The sequence below is a fragment of the Eubalaena glacialis genome, chromosome 8, assembly GCF_028564815.1.
Source record: "Eubalaena glacialis isolate mEubGla1 chromosome 8, mEubGla1.1.hap2.+ XY, whole genome shotgun sequence".
NCBI classification, from domain to species: Eukaryota; Metazoa; Chordata; class Mammalia; order Artiodactyla; family Balaenidae; genus Eubalaena; species Eubalaena glacialis.
The window spans coordinates 124,388,916-124,408,817 of record NC_083723.1 but is presented as its reverse complement, the minus strand read 5'-3'; the positions used below and the strand labels follow the sequence as shown (position 1 = coordinate 124,408,817).

The window sequence follows — 19,902 nt, the reverse complement described above, 5'->3', positions numbered from 1 at the left end:
TCTACCTTCAATTAATATCACTTCAGATGTAATAAAAGGCCTGTACGTCAGTATACTTTTACCCTCCAATGTTTTGAACTATTGTTGCCATACATTTAAATTTTATATATATTATGAAATCCACAATAAATTATTTTTGCTTTGAACAGTGAGTTAACTTTTAAAGAGGTTTAAAAATAAAAATCTTTTATATTTATTCACATAGTTACCATTTCCATCACTCTTTATTCCTTTCCATAGAGGAATTTTGATCCAAATTTTTATTGAGTATTATTTTCCTTTTTTCTGAAGAATTTCCTTAACGTATCTTCTAATGAAGGTTTTTTGGTGAAGAATTTGTTCAGCGTTTGTTTGAAAAAAATTTTAGATTACTATTATTTATCTATCTATCTATCTATGGCTGCATTGGGTCTTTGTTGCTGCATGCGGGCTTTCTTTAGTTGCGGTGAGCTGGGGCTACTCTTTGTTGCGGTGCACAGGTTTCTCATTGCGGTGGCTTCTCTTTGTTGCGGAGCACGGGCTCTAGGACGCACGGGCTTCAGTAGTTGTGGCACGTGGGCTTCAGTAGTTGCAGCACGCGGGCTCAGTAGTTGTGGCTTGTGGGCTCTAGAGCACAGACTCAGTAGTTGTGGCGCATGGGCTTAGTTGCTCCGTGGCACGTGGAATCTTCCCGGACCAGGGCTCGAACCCGTGTCCCCTGCATTGGGAGGCAGATTCTTGACCATTGAACCACCAGGGAGGTCCCTCTAAAGTTTTTTTTTAAGTTAAACATAACTACTACTGCTTACACTACTTGCCTTAATAAATTCTAAAAATAGTTATTCCCTCCCTTTTTCTATGAACAATAAAATCAACCTTAGCCCTGATCACCCTTTCCCGTCAAGTTTTTGTCATCTCTTATTTTTTCTGCCTACTTTCCCCCTTCCCCTCATGAATGATGCTGTTTTGTCTGCTTGACTTGGTGTGTTATATTGGCAAATTTCTAATATTAAATTATATTTGCATTCTGATTATATTTATTGGTATTTTTTTTCATCCATAGTTTTTTGGATATGCTAGGATTTTGGTTTGGTTATTTCCTTTTAATTTTTTTTTGTGGGATGAGGATGACTTTTTGAGAGTGTGTAGTATTGCACTTATAAAAAAACTATTTGGACTTTGATCGCTTTAACTTAAAAAAATTTTTATATCTCCTTTATTGGTTTTGATGGATTAATATCCTTTTAAAAATAAGATTTAGGGCTTCCCTGGTGGCGCAGTGATTAAGAATCCACCTGCCAATGCAGGGGACACGGGTTCGAATCCTGGTCCGGGAAGATCCCACATGCCGCGGAGCAATTAAGCCTGTGCGCCACAACTACTGAGCCTGTGCTCTAGAGCCCGCGAGCCACAACTACTGAAGCCCGCGTGACTAGAGCCCGTGTTCCACAACAAGAGAAGCCACCGCAGTGAGAAGCCTGCGCATCACAATGAAGAGTAGCCTCTGCTCACCACAACTAGAGAAAGCCTGCGCGCAGCAACGAAGACCCAACGCAGCCAAAAATAAATAAATACATAAAATTTAAAAAAAAAAGATTTAAATAGGTTTCCTGTTGTTTAAAACAGCCTTTTTTGCTTTACCTTTTCATATTATTTTTCTCTATTCCTTATTGTTTTCAAGTCTAAGTATGTTTCAAATAAATACTGTGTTCGTTTGTGCTTTTTCTTTTTAAGTAATGAAATAATTTAAAGCTCTGAGATTATCGGAATACTGCTTTGTCAATTTCTAAGGTTTTTTTTTTTATATGTAATGTCTTTTTTTTTTTCTTATGTGTTTAAAAACTTTTTTTGACTCATTTCTAGCCTTTATGAGACCTCGAAAACTTTAAAGGTCTTTTTTTTTTTTAAATTGCATTGGGTAAGAGAATTGTACTTTACCATGATTCTTTTTTTTTTAAACATCTTTATTGAAGTATTGCTTTACAATGTTGAACATTGCTTTACAATGTTGTGTTAGTTCCTGCTGTGTAACAAAGTGAATCAGCTATATGTATACATATCTTCCCATATCCCCTCCCTCCCTATCCCACCCCTATAGGTGGTCACAAAGCACCGAGCTGATCTTACCATGATTCTTATGTTTATTTTACTTTACTGAAGTGTTTATAAATTAAAATTCATCACACTTGTAAGGCAAGTGTGATTAGATCATGCTTAATAGTTAGATTTTTTGTTTTTTGGGGGGTGGTTTGCAGGAGTGTGCCTCACTTTCTCCTTAAGGGGTAGGTGTCTTAAAAATGCAGACGTCTGGACATCACTCCTCAATTTCATTAGATCTAGAGGTGTAACCTGGTATGTGAACTTTGAACCCACTAGGTAGTTAAAAACCACTACTGTAGATGGAGGGAGTGATCTCAAGTTCTGGTAAAAGAGGGGAAAACCTAGCCTGGAAAATACTTACAGAAGTTATGACGTTACAGAGTTACAGAGTTATGATGACACAAACATATTAATATGGGCCTCTTTCCCCACATTTAGGTATAAGGAAGGGCTGAATATGTGGGAGAAATGACTGTAAAGTGTGATATTTACTATTTGATATGGTAAAGTGAAGGAAAAATTGCCTAAATTATTTTGTGTACCTTCAACTTGTGCTTTATTTTGAGTATAATTCTAAGCTTTAATGTGTAACATTTAATTATATGTTTATTTCTTTGTCCATAGGCCTCGAAGTAGAGGAAAAAGTACAGTGGAAGATGAGGACAGCATGGATGGGCTGGAGACAACAGAAACAGAAAATACTGTGGAAACAGGTTTCAAAACTTAATTAAAAAATTTAAGAATTTACAGAATAATTTGTACAGTTAGCAGTCGTCTACACACCGAGTTCTAAAACTTCCATGTGCTAGAGTAGTTTAATAAGTAATGACAAAGTGAAGAAACTGAGTTTTCTCCCTTTTTTTCCCCTAAAGCTCTGATTTGGTAGAAATCATTTAATCTCTGTAGAGAAATATTTTATTAAAGCAAAATTAAAACTGGAATAAACAGTAATTCCGGGCCATTGGTATGATATCTCACGGGAGATTTCTGGCTTATGAACCATCTACTGTTTGTTTATTGTGTTAGCATATATGTGAGGAAAAAATATGTTCCATTAGCAAATAATACTGTGAAATGCTGGGTGAGACCAGAGCAAATACTTCCTAGTCTACTGGACTTTTAGGTGCCTTAAATAAGCTAATGTGTGTTTTGCATCTGCAAAAGGAAAATAGAATAGGTTGCCCAAAGTAGTTTCCAAAATTTATACCAAGTTAGTGATTTAATGAGCTGTCAACGGGACTAGGTTTCATATTGTATTCACAGGATATCTATGCGAGATGGTCTGTCATTGTCAGTATTTTTACAGTTGTTGTTTAGACATAGTTGATAGGCTTTTTCTCTGATGTTGAATGTCACCACCTTGATGCTTACAGAATGTCATACAGTTTTTAGAGAAAATTAGAAATTGCTGTATCTTTTATTATATAATTTTCCATGGAATACTTTTGGTTGTCAAATGTGTTGCTATTATATGCCTGTAACTCTTGGAAAAGCGTTCAAAAGTTCTGCAGTTCTCATTCCTTTTTCCCATAGAGTCTAGTTAAGTAGAGCGACAGGAGAGAAGCTTGGAAGTTCAGAATTCTACATTTTACCCTTTGGTGTACATTCATTACCACATTATTTATTTTTATAAATTTATTTATTTTATTTATGTTTTTTTGGGCTGTGTTGGGTCTTTGTTGCTGCGTGCAGGCTTTCTCTAGTTTTGGCGAGCAGGGGCTCCTGTTCATTGCGGTGCGTGGGCTTCTCATCGTGGTGGCTTCTCTTGTTGCCGAGCCTGGGCTCTAGGTGTGCGGGCTTCAGTAGTTGTGGCGTGCAGGCTTCAGTAGTTGTGGCTCATGGACTCTAGAGCACAGGCTCAGTCGTTGTGGCGCACGGGCTTAGTTGCTCCGCCATATGTGGGATCTTCCCGGACCAGGGCTTGAACCTGGGTCCCCTGCTCTGGCAGGCAGATTCTTAACCACTGTGCCACCAGGGAAGCCCCTCATTACCACATTACTTTAAACTTGGATTTATATAAGTTCTCCACTAGATATTTTTCATAGATTTTCCCCTTAATTTAATTTTTTTCTGTACTTTGTACTGTTAGTTTCTTGTGAAAGTTTTTTGTAATTTTAAGTGACATTTGCGGTGTAACGATTACTTGCAAGTCCCTTTAAGCCAGTGCTCTAAGACTGTCCACAGGTCCCGTTTTGTTGCACTTACCAGAAGTCTCCCTGAGTACTCTGTCTTATTCTCTGAAGATTTAGCACGTCTCTTTCCATTTTCCTCTCCTTCTCCCATTGTCAATTTTAATAATCTATTCAACACCCAGACCTCGTAGCTCCTTGATTTCCTCAGAATCCTCTTCTCCAGCCCACCTCAGTCACTCATTCTTATGGCCAAACTTTAGCCTTTATCACTGTATCACTTACTAGGACACTTGCTGCTTCACTTCAAATATCTGTTTCAACTGTCCTTACTATACCTCTTCTTTTACTAGCTCACTTTTTCCTAGTATCCGCACCACAGTAATTCTTCAGACACACTGAATTCTCCAACTCAGTGATCTTACTGATGGGGTTTGTCAGCCTCCTTTTCTAGTTCAGATTCTGTGATCCATTATTGTAGTCGTTCTGTTACGCACCCTAAACTCCTTTGCCATCCTCCCGCTACTTTGCTTTCATAACAAAACTCAGACTCTGCATTTTGGCAGCGAAAATGGCTGGAGAAAACCATAAACTTGCTGACTGGTGGCATTTTAAATTTATGACCTCACATCTCAAGTGGGTCATGATTGCTATCCTCCACTCATTCTAGTCTACTTAGAATTCCCTCTACCATTATCAGGGATAATTCTTTCACCACCTTTTCTTCTCCCTTCAAACTTCTGACAACTCATTTTTCATTTTTCAGTTGATGATCTTGATTATTTCAATGAAAAAATAAATAGAAGCAAGCAGGAAAGAAATTCCACATTCATCCGCAATCAGATCTTCTTTCCTGCTTGCATGTCTGTCCATCTATTTTATTATACCTTCCTAACTTAAAGTGGGATGAAGAGTCTCTGGGGTCATCTACAGCCAACTCTTCTACCTGTGTCCCGGATACTGTCCCATTTGCGCCTTCAGTTTTCCTTGGTTTCTGGTATCAAGAATTTCCTCTCTCAGTGAATCACTTCCATTAGTATTAGCATTTGTTGCAGTATCACCCTTCTTAAACATAAGTAACTTCTCGTGGTCAGCTACCCCTTTTAGCTACTATATTGCATCTTTGCTCATCTTTATAGCAAAAGCGCTTGAAAGAATTGTCTATACTTACGGTTGTTACTTATTTTTGACCATTTTTTCATGAACCTACTCCAGTCAGGCTTTCTTCCTCCCGCCCTCCCAGAACTGGTTTTGATTTCGTATTGCCAAAACCACTGTTGAGTCTTTGTCCTCCTTAGGTATTCAGTGTCATTTTCACACAGCTAACCACTTTCAGGAGGAAAACTTTTTTTTTTAATTTGGCTTTCAGAACACCACATTCTCTTGCTTTTTCTTATCTCACTGATCTCTTTTGCTCATCTCACAGATTAGGTGGTCTCATTTAGTTCAGTTGCTTTAAATATTATCTATGTGCCGGTAACTCTAAAAATTATATTACCAGCTCTTTTCTTGCTTTGAACACAACCAGTATCTTCAGCTTACTTCTTAACATCTCCTCTTAGATTCTTAAGAGGGTCTCAAACTTAATGTGTTTTCTGTGGAACTGTTTACTGTTGTCCCGAAACCTTCTATTCGTCCAGTGTTCCCACCTCAGTAAATGACATCGTGTATTGTTCAGGCTCGAAATATGGAGCCTGTTGGAAAATGCTTTGGGCTTTACCTTGATAATCCTGCCTGATTTCAGTCACCTCTCATCTCCTCCTCTGCTGTCACTCCAGAACTAGTCACCACCACTGCTCGTGTGGACTGCTGCAGGAGCTTCCCAACTGGTCTTGCTGCTTTTACTCTCACTCCATTCTAGTTTTGTTCTTCATGTAGTAGTGGAGTGAGCTTTTAATTAAAACCCAAAGTAGGAGTCTTTTATTTCCCTTCTTCTGTAAACTATTCAAGGCCTCCAGGGATACTTAAAATAAAACCTAAAGTCCATGTATGATCTTCAAGCTCTACTGACCTTGGCTACCTGTCCAACCATATCTCCTGTCTTCCCCTTGCTCTCTGGGCTCCAGCCATATTCCTTTTTCAGGCACTTGAACTTTTTGTCTTCTTTGCTTGGAACGCCTTTCTCCCAGATACTCATGGAACTTTTTGCCGTACGTCATTCAAATTTCTACCCAGTGCTGTCTTGTTGGAGAGCCCTTTCCTGACCAGCCTGTCAAAAAGCAGCACTTGTCGTGCTGTATCCTCTTCTCCTGCTTTACTTTTCCTCCTAGTATTTAACAGATATGACATTATATTACATATTTGTTTGTGTGCCTTTCACACTAAAACATAAACTTCATGAGGTCAGGGATTTGTCTTGTTCATTGATTTATTCCCAGTGCCCAGAATACTTCCAGGCATATGATAGGCATTGATGCCATATATATATATATATATATATATATATATATATATATATATATATATGTATATATATTTATCCTGTCCTTCCGTATGAAAGTTAAATAAAGCCAGTTGTGTTAGTCTTTGCTCTGTCTTTGTGCTTGGAAAGACCTTTGTCCAGTTCCTTTAGTGAACACATAAGGCAAGGAGAATAGTAAAGAAAAGGATAAAGAATAATTGTTAAAATTACCAACCTGCAAGCAAAGAGAAGAAAGAGTTTCGTAAATTTCTAATCATTTTAAAAGTACATTCCAGTTGACTGCAAGACTTTGACATCTCTGCACGTCTCCAGGCCCAGGATTTATTGGAAGGTCTCTTACTCTGTGAATTGTGTGCCTTGACACATTTCTTTAACGATTTGTAGTAATTTAAGAGTATTTATTAAAATGAGTACTCTTTTAAGGTGTGTGTGTGGGGTGAGGGTAAGTGATGGGAATGAGTATCCTACAAGTGGTCATTGGGAAAGTAGCAAGAATTCTCACAAGTTTTTATGGTAAGAAAAATCCTCCCTTTTGGAGGTGGTGCGACTGTTGCCAGTTCTGTGTCCATTTTTCTTTATGAATAAAATCAACTTGAATGAAGTGCTAGTTACTTGAGGAGAGAAATTCCCCTTTTCTTTGAGAGTCATTATATAATCAGGGCTTTGCAAACTTGTTTTAATTAATTATAATTGTTTAATTATGATTTAGCTAATTATAATTAAACCTTTTTTTTTTTAAACTGCTGAAGTTGTCATTGTGTGGCTAGTGGGGGCCCCTTTTTGGCTGGCTTCTTAATCCTTTTTAATATCTCAAAATGTTTCAAAGCTATTGCTCGTTGGTAAGAATGTTTTTCAGGCCCATCTTTAATACTCTCTGCCTCAGGATATGAAATCGCCTACTCTGTAAGACTACTAGTTCTTTTTAGTGGAGAATAGTATGAGAGATAAAAGTCTAGGCTGTAGGGATGCATATCATATTTTTTCTGTTGAGAATTAGTTATGTTAGTCCATTCTAGTGATATACTAGTAATTACATAGATGTGAGGCTGTATATACATGCTTATAAATATCAGTTCACATTCATACTTTCAGTTTACCACTAGCATAATTTTTTAAATAGACTTTAGTTTTTAGAACAGTTACACATTCACAGCAAAATTGAGTGGAAGGCACAGATATTCCCCATTTACCTCCTGCCGCTACACACACATAGCCTCCCGTTTATCAGCACTCCCACCAGCATTGGTGCATCTGTTATGATTGATGAAACTACAGTGACACAGTATTTTCACCTTAAGTCCATAGTTTACATTAGGATTCACTCTTGGTGGTGTACATTCTGTAGGTTTGGGAAGAATGTATAATGACATGTATCGATCAATATAGTATCATACAGATAATTTCACTGCCCTGAAAATCCTCTGTGCTATGCCTATTCATCCTTTCCTCCCCTCTAAGCCCTGGCAACCATTGTTCTTTTTTCTGTCTCCATAGTTTTGTCTTTTCCAAAATGTAATATAATTGGAATCATACCATATGTAGCCTTTTCAGATTGGCTCCTTTCACTTAGTAATGTACATTTAAGGTTCTTTTCATGGCTTGAAAACTCATTTCTTTTTATTGCTGAAAAATATTCTGTTGTATGTATGTACAGCAGTTTATCTGTTCACCTACTAAAGGACACCTTGGTTGCTTCTAGGCTTTCGCAATTATGAATAAAGCTGCTGTAAACATTTGTGTGCAGAGTTTTGTGTGGACATAAGTTTTCAGCTCCTTTGGGTAAATACCAAGGAGCATGATTGCTGGGTCATATGGTGAGAGTATGTTTAGTTTTGTGAGAAACTGCCAAACCATTTTCCAGAGTAGATGCACCATTTTGCATTCCCACCAGCAATGAATGAGAGTTCCCGTTGCTTCACAGCCTCACCAGCATTTGGAGTTGTCAGTGTTCTGGATTTTGGCCATTCTAATAGGTGTTTAATAGTATCTCATTGTTTTAATTTACACTTCCCTGATAACATATGATGAGGGATATCTTTTAATATGGTTATTTTCCATCTGTATATCTTCTTCCACTACTCTGTCTGTTAAATTCTTTGACTCATTTTTTAATCAGGTTGTTCATTTTCTTATTTTTGAGTTTTAAGAGTTCTTCATATAATCTGGATAAGAGTCCTTTATCAGATACGTCTTTTGCAAATATTTTCTCCTAGTCTGTGGCTTGTCTTTATGTATCTCTTGGCAATGTTTTCTGCAGAGCAGAAATTTTAAATTTTAATGAAGTCTATCTAGTGTATCAATTATTTCTCTCATGTATCATGCTTTTGGTGTTGTATCTAAAAAGTCATTGCCAAACCCAAGGTCATCTAGATTTTCTCCTATTTTATCTTCTAGGAGTTTTATAGTTTTACATTTCACATTCTGTGATCCATTTTGAGTTAATTTTTGTGAAGGGTGTAAGGTTTGTGTCTAGATTCTTTTTTTTGTGTGTGCTTGGATGTCCATTTGTTCCAGCACCATCTGTTGACAAGGCTGTCTTTTCTCCATTGTATTGCCTTTGCTCCTCTCTCAAAGATCAGTTAACTGTATTTATGTGGGTCTATTTCTGGGCTCTCTATTCTTTTCTTATTTTTGATTACTGTAGAAGTAATCTTGAGATCAGATAGTATCAGTTCTCCAACTTTGCTCTTCTCCTTCAATATCATGTTGTCTCTTCTGGGTCTTTTGCTTCTCCATATACATTTTAAATATATACATTTTTATTATTATTATTTTTTAATCAATTAATTAACTTATTTATTTTTGGCTGTGTTGGGTCTTTGTTGCTGTGTGCGGGCTTTCTCTAGTTGTGGCAAGCGGGGGCTACTCTTTGTTGCAGTGCGAGAGCTTCTCATTGTGGTGGCTTCGCTTGTTGTGGAGCATGGGCTCTAGGCGCACTGGCTTCAGTAGTTGTGGTGCGTGGGCTCAGTAGTTGTGACTTGCGGGCTCTAGAGTGCAGGCTCAGTAGTTGTGGCGCACGGGCTTAGTTGCTCCGCGGCATGTGGGATCTTCCTGGACCAGGACTCGAACCCGTGTCCCCTGCATTGTCAGGCAGATTCCTAACCACTGTGCCACCAGGGAAGTCCCCATATACATTTTAGAATCAGTTTGTTGATATCCACGAAATAACTTGATAGATTTTGATTAGGATTGCATTGACTATAGATCAAATTGGGAAGAACTGACATCCTTGGTAATATTGACTCTTCCAGTTCATGAATGCAGAATAACTCTGTTTAGTTCTTCTTTGATTTTTTGCATCAGTTTCGTAGTTTTTGTCATGTAGATCTTGTACATATTTTGTTAGATTTATACCTAAGTATTTTTGGGAGGAAGTGCTAATATGAATTTTTTTAAAAAAAATTTCAAATTTCACTTGTTCATTGCTGGTGTATAGGAAAGTGATTTACTTTTGTATATTAACCTTACATCCTGAGACCTTGCTATATAGACAAGGAGTTTTTTTGTTGATTCTTTCAGATTTTCTATGTAGACAGCCATGATGTCTTTGACTTTGAAGTTTTTTGTTTCTTCCTTTTAAATCAGCAGTAGCTGGAACTTCCAGATGATGTTCAAAAGGAGTTGTGAGAGAGGGATATCCTTACCTTGTTCCTGATCTTAGTGGGAAAGCTTTTAGTCTCTCACCATTAAATATGATGTTGGCTGTAGGTTTTTTTTTTTTTTAATTTATTTATTTTTATTTTTATTTTTGGCTGCGTTGGGTCTTTGTTGCTGTGCGTGGGCTTTCTCTGGTTGCGGCCAGTGGGGGCTACTCTTCGTTGCGGTGCGCGGGCTTCTCATTGCAGTGGCTTCTCTTGTTGCGGAGCATGGGCTCTAGGCACACGGGCTTCAGTAGTTGTGGCACGTGAGCTCTAGAGCGCAGGCTCAGTAGTTGTGGCGCACGGGCTTAGTTGCTTGGCGGCATGTGAGATCTTCCCGGGCCAGGGCTCAAACCCGTGTCCTCTGCATTGGCAGGCGGATTCTTAACCACTGCGCCACCAGGGACGCCCCTGGCTGTAGGTTTTTTGTTAGCAATTCTTTATTAAGTCGAGCAAGTTCCCCTCTATACTTAGTTTACTGAAAGTTGTTGCTGTTGATGTTGTTTAAAATCATGAATGTGTGTTTGATTTTTGTCAGATGATTTTTCTGCATCTATTAATATGATCATGTGATTTTTCTTTTTTAGCCTATTGATATGATGAATTACATTAATTGATTCTCTAATGTTGAACCAGCCTTGCATACCTGGGTTAAATCCCACTTGGTTGTGTTGTGTAATTCTTTATATACATTTTCAGATTCAATTTACTAATATTTTGTTGAGAATTTTTTGCTATGTTCACGAGAGATATTGATCTGTAGGTTTTTGGGGGTTTCTTTCGTTGCAATGTCCTTGTCTGTTTTTGGTATTACAGTAGTACTGGCCTCATAGAATGAGTTGGGAAGTATTCTGTCTGCTGCTGTCTTTCAGAAGAGATTGTAGAGAATTGGTATAATATCCTCCTTAACTGTTTGGTGGAATTTACCAGTGAACCCATTTGGGCCTGGTGCTTTCTGTTTTGGAAGCTTATTAGTTATTAATTAAGTTTCTTTAATAGATACAGCCCTGTTCAGATTGTTTCTTCTAGTGGTGAGTGTTGGCAAATTATGTCTTTCAAGGAGTTGGCCCATTTCATCTAGGTTTTCAGATTTGTGGGCATAGAGTTGTTTGTAGTATTCCTTTATTATCCTTTTAATGTCAATGGGACCTATAGTGATGGCCCCTCTTTAATTTCTGATGTTAGTAATTTGTGTGTGTCCTCTCTCTCTTTTTCTTAGTTAACCTGGCTAGAGGCTTATCAATTTTACTGATCTTTTTAAAGAAGCAGCTTTTGGTTTCATTGATTCTTCTCTATTGATTTCCTGTTTTCAGTTTCATTAATTTCTGCTCTAATTTTTAGCTTTTTAAAAATCACTTTCTGCTTACTTTGGATTTAATTTGCTGTTCTTTTTCTAGTTTCTTAAAGTGGAAGCTTAGTTTATTGAGTTTAGATTCTTCTTTCTTTTTTTTAAAACAATTATTTATTTATTTTTGGCTGCGTTGGGTCTTCTTTGCTGTGCACGGGCTTTCTCTAGTTGTGAGTGGGAGCTACTCTTCATTGTGGTGCACGGGCTTCTCATTGCAGTGGCTTCTCTTGTTGTGGAGCATGGGCTCTAGGCACGTGGGCTTCAGTAGTTGTGGCACACAGGCTCAGTAGTTGTGGCTCACAGGCTCTAGATCACAGGCTCAGTAGTTGTGGCACACAGGCTTAGTTGCTCCATGGCATGTGGGATCTTCTGGGACCAGGGCTCGAACCCGTGTCCCCTGCATTGGCAGGCGGATTCTTAACCACTGCACCACCAGGGAAGCCCCCTTTGTTTCTTATATATGCATTCAATGCTGTGAATTTCCCTTATTCCCATTGTGGTCTGAGAGCAGACATTGTATGATTTTTATTATTTTAAATTTGTTTCAAGGCACAGAAACAAATGTATTTGGTCTGTTGGTAAATGTTCCATCTGATCTGGAGAAGAATGTGTATTCTGCTCTTGTTGGATGAAGTAGTCTAAAGATGTCCATTATATCCAGTTGATTGATGGTGGTGTTGAGTTCAACTATGTCCTTACAGATTTTCTGTCTGCTGGATCTATTTTTGATAGGTGGCTATTAATGTCCCCATATATAATAGTGGATTCATATATTCATCCTTGTAGTTCTATCAGTTTTTGCCTCATGTATTTTGACACTCTGTTGTTAGGTGCATATGTATGTGTTAAGGATTTTTATGTGTTGTTGGAGAATTGACCCTTTTATTATTATGTAGTGTTCCTCTTTATCCCTGATAACTTTACTTGTTATGAAGTCTGCTGTGTCTGAAAGCTTCTCCTGCTTTTTTTTTTATCTGAACAAATTTTCAGTATTCAAGTATTACAGTATTATTAACTATAGTCATCATGCTGGTACATTAGATCTCCAGACATATTCATTCTAGAAAACTGCAACTTTGTACCCTTTGACCAACAGCTCATTTTCCCCACCCCCTGGTAACTACTGTTCTTCTCTCTGGCCAACTTTACATTTTTTATTAGAATTTTTACTTAGTTTGTTAGTTTTTCTAGGCTATAGACTTTTCAAAGTCCCACCGGAGGGAACTTTCCCCAGATTGTCCCTGGTACATCAGTTCCATTCTTAAGAGTCGAGAGTCGGTGAGCATTTGCTTGAATCCTTCCTTCCATATTTTAATTAATACAAGGTTAAATGACACCTTCAGACTGTATCGTTAACAGTTTTATCCAGCACTCTTAGTTCATACTAGACTTCAGTCTTGCCCAGGGTACCTCATTTCTCACAAAGGAAGAACATAATCAAACTGGGTGCATGCTTGTGTCTTGGCTTTCACTCTGTATAGACCGGTCTCTCAATTATCCAGGTCTTTTTTAAAGATTTACCTCAACTCTTCGCTTTGTGAATACCCACCCCAACTCCCTTTTCAGAAGTTCTGCCTTGATCATTAGACTTCACTAAGCCTATTTCTCTAGAGTTTTTGCATAGCCGGAAGTGTCTGTACCTTAATTCTATGTGGAGACATTTTTAATTGATACTGTGTTTTACCTGAAAGTCTAGACATGGTATTTAATCATTCTTTATTTCTGAATGAGTTTAGCAGATCTGGAGGCAAAACTTCTCACTAAAAGCCCTAAGAAGGGGAGCTATTATAAATGATACATTAAGAAAAAAAAACAAAAAAAAACTGGCTTCCAATTGTACATAACTAATATATAAAAATATGATTTATATCAATATTTGTATGTTTGCTTAAACTTATTTGTATCTTATCAGTTGTAGAAACTTTTGTGTATGTCATTTCCGACTTATGGAGTAAATGTTTAATTAGTTTTTATTAATTACTTAAACCAAAAAAAAAGGTGTTTAAGGCTGGATTTTGTTTTAACATGATTTCTAGTGTTTTCCCTAGGTTTCGATATTATTTTTATTATCCGTATTTTCTACATGGTTTTTAATTGTAGTTTTGGTCTCCTCTTTGACTTCTGAGCTGTTTAAGAGAGTTTAAAAAGTTTCCAATTGTTTGTGGATTTTCTCCTTGATTTTTTTATTCATTTCTAATTCTATTATATTTTGTTGGTTTTGTATACTTTCTACATTTTGGAATTTGAGGTTTCTTGACGTATTCATTGGCTTTGGAAAATTCTCAGCTATTATATATTCAACTATTGCTTTTGTACCATTCTTTGTTTCTTCTAATTAAATGTTCATTAGACTGTTTCACTGTGTTTGTTATCATTTACCCTCTCTTTTAAATTTTTTTAATACTTTTGTCCCTCTGTCCTTCGTTCTAAATAGATCATTCTAGATAGATCTTACAAGTTTCTTGTCCCCTTTTAACCGTCTAATCTCTTGTTAAACATAACAATTGAGTCCATTTATTATGCTTTAAAAGTTCTTTATTATTCTTTTTCAAGTTTGCAACTTTTTGTAGTTTTTAGTTCCCTCCTGAAAATTTTAATGCTCGGATTTTATTACCTTTAACATGGTAAATACAGTTGGTTTAAAATTTTTGTTTGATTAGTGCAATATCTGGAATCGTTTTGTTTCAGTTGTTTCTGCTCATTCTTGCTCATGTCATCTTGTCTCCTCATGTAACTGATTATCTATGCTTGTGTGCTGGACAATATAGTTGACAGTTTATTTGTAGAAATAGATTGATGATTTTTTCCCCCTCAAAGATGGTTTTTCTTTGATTTTTTTTTTTTTTTTTCCTGGTACCTAGGGGCACTAGTATTTTAGGAACACCTCAGTTCAGTTTCATGTCTCTCTTTTCTGTTCCAAGCATGTAACTCAAAGCTGTGCAGCAGTCCTTGCAGAGATTGATTTCTGGTTCACTTTTCCTGTTGATGTCCCCAACTTTGGGGTTCCTGCCATCTTGAGTTCCCATTCCCTGGATGGTTGTAGACTTCTAGGACTATCGATGAGTCTGTTGAAACTCACAGTGCGTGCTCTTGGTTGCCTTTTCCTGAGCAGCCGACACCCCCATGGGAAATGCAGCCCTGAATACCAGGCTCACCTTCCTCTAGTAATTCTTTACTACCTTGTTAGTTTTTTGATGCTTTTAAGACATTTTTACTTTCAAAAATATTTTACTCAGTTTTCTTGTCTTCAGTGGGAGGGTTGTTTCAAATTACCTAGTCTGCTGTTAGTGAAGTAGATGTTCTCTGCAGTTTTCTCTGCATTCTTTTTTTTTTTGAATTTTATTTTATTTTTTTACATAGCAGGTTCTTATTAGTTATCCATTTTATACATGTTAGTGTATACCTGTCAATCCCAATCTCCAATTCATCCCCCTGGCGCCGCCCCCTGCTTTCCCCCCTTGTGTCCATAGGTTTGTTCTCTATATCTGTGTCTCAGTTTCCTCCCTGCGAACAGGTTCATCTTTACCATTTTTCTAGGTTCGACATATATGCGTTAACGTACGATATTTGCTTTTCTCTTTCTGACTCACTTCACTCTGTATGACAGTCTCTAGATCCATCCATGTCTCTACAAATGACCCAATTTCGTTCCTTTTTATGGCTGAGTAATATTCCATTGTATATATGTACCACATCTTCTTTATCCATTTGTCTGTTGATGGGCATTTAGGTTGCTTCCATGACCTGGCTATTGTAAATAGTGCTGCAATGAACATTGGGGTGCATGTGTCTTTTTGAATTATGGTTTTCTCTGGGTATATGCCCAGTAGTGGGATTGCTGGGTCATATGGTAGTTCTATTTTTAGTGTTTTAAGGAACCTCCATACTGTTCTCCATAGTGGCTGTATCAGTTTACATTCCCACCAACAGTGCAAGAGGGTTCCCTTTTCTCCACACCCTCTCCAGCATTTGTAGTTTGTAGATTTTCTGATGATGGCCATTCTAACTGGTATGAGGTGATACCTCATTGTAGTTTTGATTTGCATTTCTCTAATAATTAGTGATGCTGAGCAGCTTTTCATGTGCCTCTTGGCCATCTGTATGTCTTCTTTGGAGAAATGTCTATTTAGGTCTTCTGCCCATTTTTGGATTGGGTTGTTTGTTTTTTTAATATTGAGCTGCGTGAGCTGTTTATATAGTTTGGAGATTAATCCTTTGTCCGTTGATTCGTTTGCAAATATTTTCTCCCATTCTGAGGGTTGTCTTTTAGTCTTGTTTGTAGTTTCCTTTGCTTTGCAAAAGCTTTTAAGTTTCAGTAGGTCCCGTTGGTTTATTTTTGTTTTTATTTCCATTAGTCTAGGAGGTGGATCAAAAAAGATCTTGCTGTGATTTATGTCAAAGAGTGTTCTTTCTGTGTTTTCCTCTAAGAGTTTTATAGTGTCCAGTCTTACATTTAGGTCCTTAATCCATTTTGAGTTTATTTTTGTGTGTGGGGTTAGGGAGTGTTCTAATTTCATTTCTTTACATGCAGCTGTCCAGTTTCCCCAGCACCGCTTATTGAAGAGACTGTCTTTTTTCATTGTGTATCCTTGCCTCCTTTGTCATAGATTAGTTGACCGTAGGTGCGTGGGCTATTTCTGGGCTTTCTATCCTGTTCCATTGATCTGTATCACTGTTTTTGTGCCAGTACCATATTGCCTTGATTACTGTAGCTTTGTAGTATAGTCTGAAGTCAGGGAGTCTGATTCCTCCAGCTCCGTTTTTTCCCCTCAAGACTGCTTTGGCTATTTGGGGTGTTTTGTGTCTCCACACAGATTTTAAGATTTTTTTGTTGTAGTTCTGTAAAAAATGCCATTGGTAATTTGATAGGGCTTGCACTGAATCTGTAGATTGCTTTGGGTACTATAGTCATTTTCACAGTATTGATTCTTCCAATCCAAGAACATGGTATATCTCTCCATCTGTTGGTGTCATCTTTAATTTCTTTCATCAGTGTCTTATAGTTTTCTACATATACGTCTTTTGTCTCCCTCAGTAGGTTTATTCCTAGGTGTTTTATTCTTTTTATTGCATTGGTAAATGGGAGTGTTTCCTTAATTTCTCTTTCAGATTTTTCATCATAAGTGTATAGAAATGCAAGAGATTTCTGTGCATTAATTTTGTATCCTCCAACTTTACCAAATTCATTGATTAGCTCTAGTAGTTTTCTGGTGGCATTTTTAGGATTCTCTATGTATAGTATCATGTCATCTGCAAACAGTGACAGTTTTACTTCTTCTTTTCCAATTTGTATTCCTTTTATTTCTTTTTCTTCTCTGATTGCCGTGGCTAGGACTTCCAAAACTATGTTGAATAATAGTGGTGAGAGTGGATATCCTTGTCCTGTTCCTGATCTTAGAGGAAATGCTTTCAGTTTTTCACCATTGAGAATGATGTTTGCTGTGGGTTGGTTGTATATGGCCTTTATTATGTTGAGGTAGGTTCCCTCTATGCCCACTTTCTGGAGAGTTTTTTTCATAAATGGGTGTTGAATTTTGTCAAAAGCTTTTTCTGCATCTATTTAGATGATCATATGGTTTTTATTCTTCAATTTGTTAATATGGTGTATCACATTGATTGATTTGCGTATATTGAAGAATCCTTGCATCCCTGGGATAAATCCCACTTGATCGTGGTGAATGATCCTTTTAATGTGCTGTTGGATTCTGTTTGCTAGTATTTTGTTGAGGATTTTTGAATCTATATTCATCAGTGATATTGGTCTGTAATTTTCTTTTTTTGTAGTATCTTTGTTTGGTTTTGGTATCAGGGTAATGGTGGCCTCATAGAATGAGTTTGGGAGTGTTCCTTCCTCTGCAATTTTTTGGAAGAGTTTGAGAAGGATGGGTGTTAGCTCTTCTCTAAGTGTTTGATAGAATTCACCTGTGAAGTTATATGGTACTGGATTTTTGTTTGTTGGAAGATTTTTAATCACAGTTTCAATTTCATTACTTCTGATAGGTCTGTTCATATTTTCTATTTCTTCCTGGTTCAGTCTTGGAAGGTTGTACCTTTCTAAGAATTTGTCCATTTCTTCCAGGTTGTCCATTTTATTGGTATAGAGTTGCTTGTTGTAGTCTCTTAGGATGTTTTGTATTTCTGCGGTTTCTGTTGTAACTTCTCCTTTTTCATTTCTAATTTTATTGACTTGAGCCCTCTCCCTCTTTTTCTTGATGAGTCTGGCTAATGGTTTATCAATTTTATCTTCTCAAAGAAACAGCTTTTAGTTTTATTGATCTTTGCTATTGTTTTCTTTGTTTCTATTTCATTTATTTCTGCCCTGATCTTTATGATTTCTTTCCTTCTACTAACTTTGGGTTTTGTTCTTCTTTCTCTCGTTCCTTGAGGTGTAAGGTTAGATTGTTTATTTGAGATTTTTCTTGTTTCTTGAGGTAGGCTTGTACTGCTGTAAACTTCCCTCTTAGAACTGCTTTTTGCTGCATCCCATAGGTTTTGGATCGTCGTGTTTTCATTGTCACTTGTCTCTAGGTATTTTTCAATTTCCTCTTTGATTTCTTCAATGATATCTTGGTTATTTAGTAATGTATTGTTTAGCCTCCATGTGTTTGTGTTTTTTACGTTTTTTCCCCTGTAATTGATTTCTAATCTCATAGCGTTGTGGTCAGAAAAGATGCTTAATATGATTTCAATTTTCTTAAATTTACTGAGGCTTGATCTGTGACCCAAGATGTGGTCTCTGCTGGAGAATGTTCTGTGCGCACTTGAGAAGAAAGTGTAATCTGCTGTTTTTGGATGGAATATCCTATAAATATCAATTAAATCTATCTGGTCTATTGTGTCATTTAAAGCTTCTGTTTCCTTAGTAATTTCCTGTTTGGATGATCTGTCCATTGGTGTAAGTGAGGTGTTAAAGTCCCCCACTATTATTGTGTTACTGTTGATTGCCTTTTTTATAGCTGTTAGCAGTTGCCTTATGTATTGAGGTGCTCCTATGTTGGGAACATATATATTTATAATTGTTATATCTTTTTGGATTGATCCCTTGATCATTATGTAGTATCCTTTCTTGTCTCTTGTAACCTTCTGTATTTTAAAGTCTATTTTATCTGATATGAGTATTGCTACTCCAGCTTTCTTTTGATTTCCATTTGCATGGAATATCTTTTTCCATCCCCTCACTTTCAGTCTGTATGTGTCCCTAGGTCTGAAGTGGGTTGCTTGTAGACAGCATATATATGGGTCTTGTTCTTGTATCCATTCAGCGAGCCTGTGTCTTTTGGTTGGAGCGTTTAATCCATTCACGTTTAAGGTAATTATTGATATGTATGTTTCTATTACCGTTTTCTTAATTGTTCTGGGTTTGTTTTAGTAGGTCCTTTTCTTCTCTTGTGTTTCCCACTTAGAAAAGTTCCTTTAGCATTTGTTGTAGAGCTGGTTTGGTGGTGCTGAATTCTCTTAGCTTTTGCTTGTCTGTAAAGCTTTTGATTTCTCTATCGAATCTGAATGAGATCCTTGCCGGGTAGAGTAATCTTGGTTTTAGGTTCCTCCCTTTCATCACTTTAAATATGTCATGCCACTCCCTTCTGGCTTGTAGAATTTCTGCTGAGAAATCAGCTGTTAACCTTATGGGAGTTCCCTTGTATATTATTTGTTGTTTTTCCCTTGCTGCTTTCAGTAATTTTTCTTTGTCTTTAATTTTTGCCAATTTGATTACTATGTGTCTCGGCATGTTTCTCCTTGTGTTTATCCTGTATGGGACTCTCTGTGCTTCCTGGACTCGGGTGGCTATTTCCTTTCCCATGTTAGGGAAGTTTTCAACTATAATCTCTTCAAATATTTTCTCAGGTCCTTTCTCTCTTCTCCTTCTGGGACCCCTATAATGCGAATGTTGCTACATTTAATGTTGTCCCGGAAGTCTCTTAGGCTGTCTTCAATTCTTTTCATTCTTTTTTCTTTATTGTGTCCCGCAGCAGTGAATTCCACAATTCTGTCTTTCAGGTCACTTATCTGTTCTTCTGCCTCAGTTATTCTGCTATTGATTCCTTCTAGTGTATTTTTCATTTCAGTTATTGTATTGCTCATCTCTGTTTGTTTGTTCTTTAATTCTTCTAGGTCTTTGTTAAACATTTCTTGCATCTTCTTGATCTTTGCCTCCATTCTTTTTCCGAGGTCCTGGATCATCTTCACTAGCATTATTCTGAATTCCTTTTTTGGAAGGTTGCCTATCTCCACTTCATTTAGTTGTTTTTCTGGGGTTTTATCTTGTTCCTTCATCTGGTACATAGC

General features: G+C 37.1%; 1 protein-coding gene across 13 annotated transcripts in view; it reads left to right on the top strand.

Moving 5' to 3' along the window:
• Positions 1 to 19,902, top strand: part of KMT2C (lysine methyltransferase 2C) — a 276,950-nt gene that overhangs the window by 72,975 nt on the left and 184,073 nt on the right. For 12 of the 13 annotated variants that reach the window (XR_009701921.1, XM_061198964.1, XM_061198975.1 and 9 more), the window contains one exon: positions 2,704 to 2,792. The exons of the other annotated variant lie outside the window; for it this stretch is intronic. Coding sequence is in view for 11 of the 12 variants with exons in the window: in XM_061198964.1 (XP_061054947.1) it covers positions 2,704 to 2,792 (89 nt within the window). In the remaining variant the exon portion in view is untranslated. The remainder of the gene's footprint in view (positions 1 to 2,703; positions 2,793 to 19,902) is intronic. 13 annotated transcript variants of the gene reach the window in all.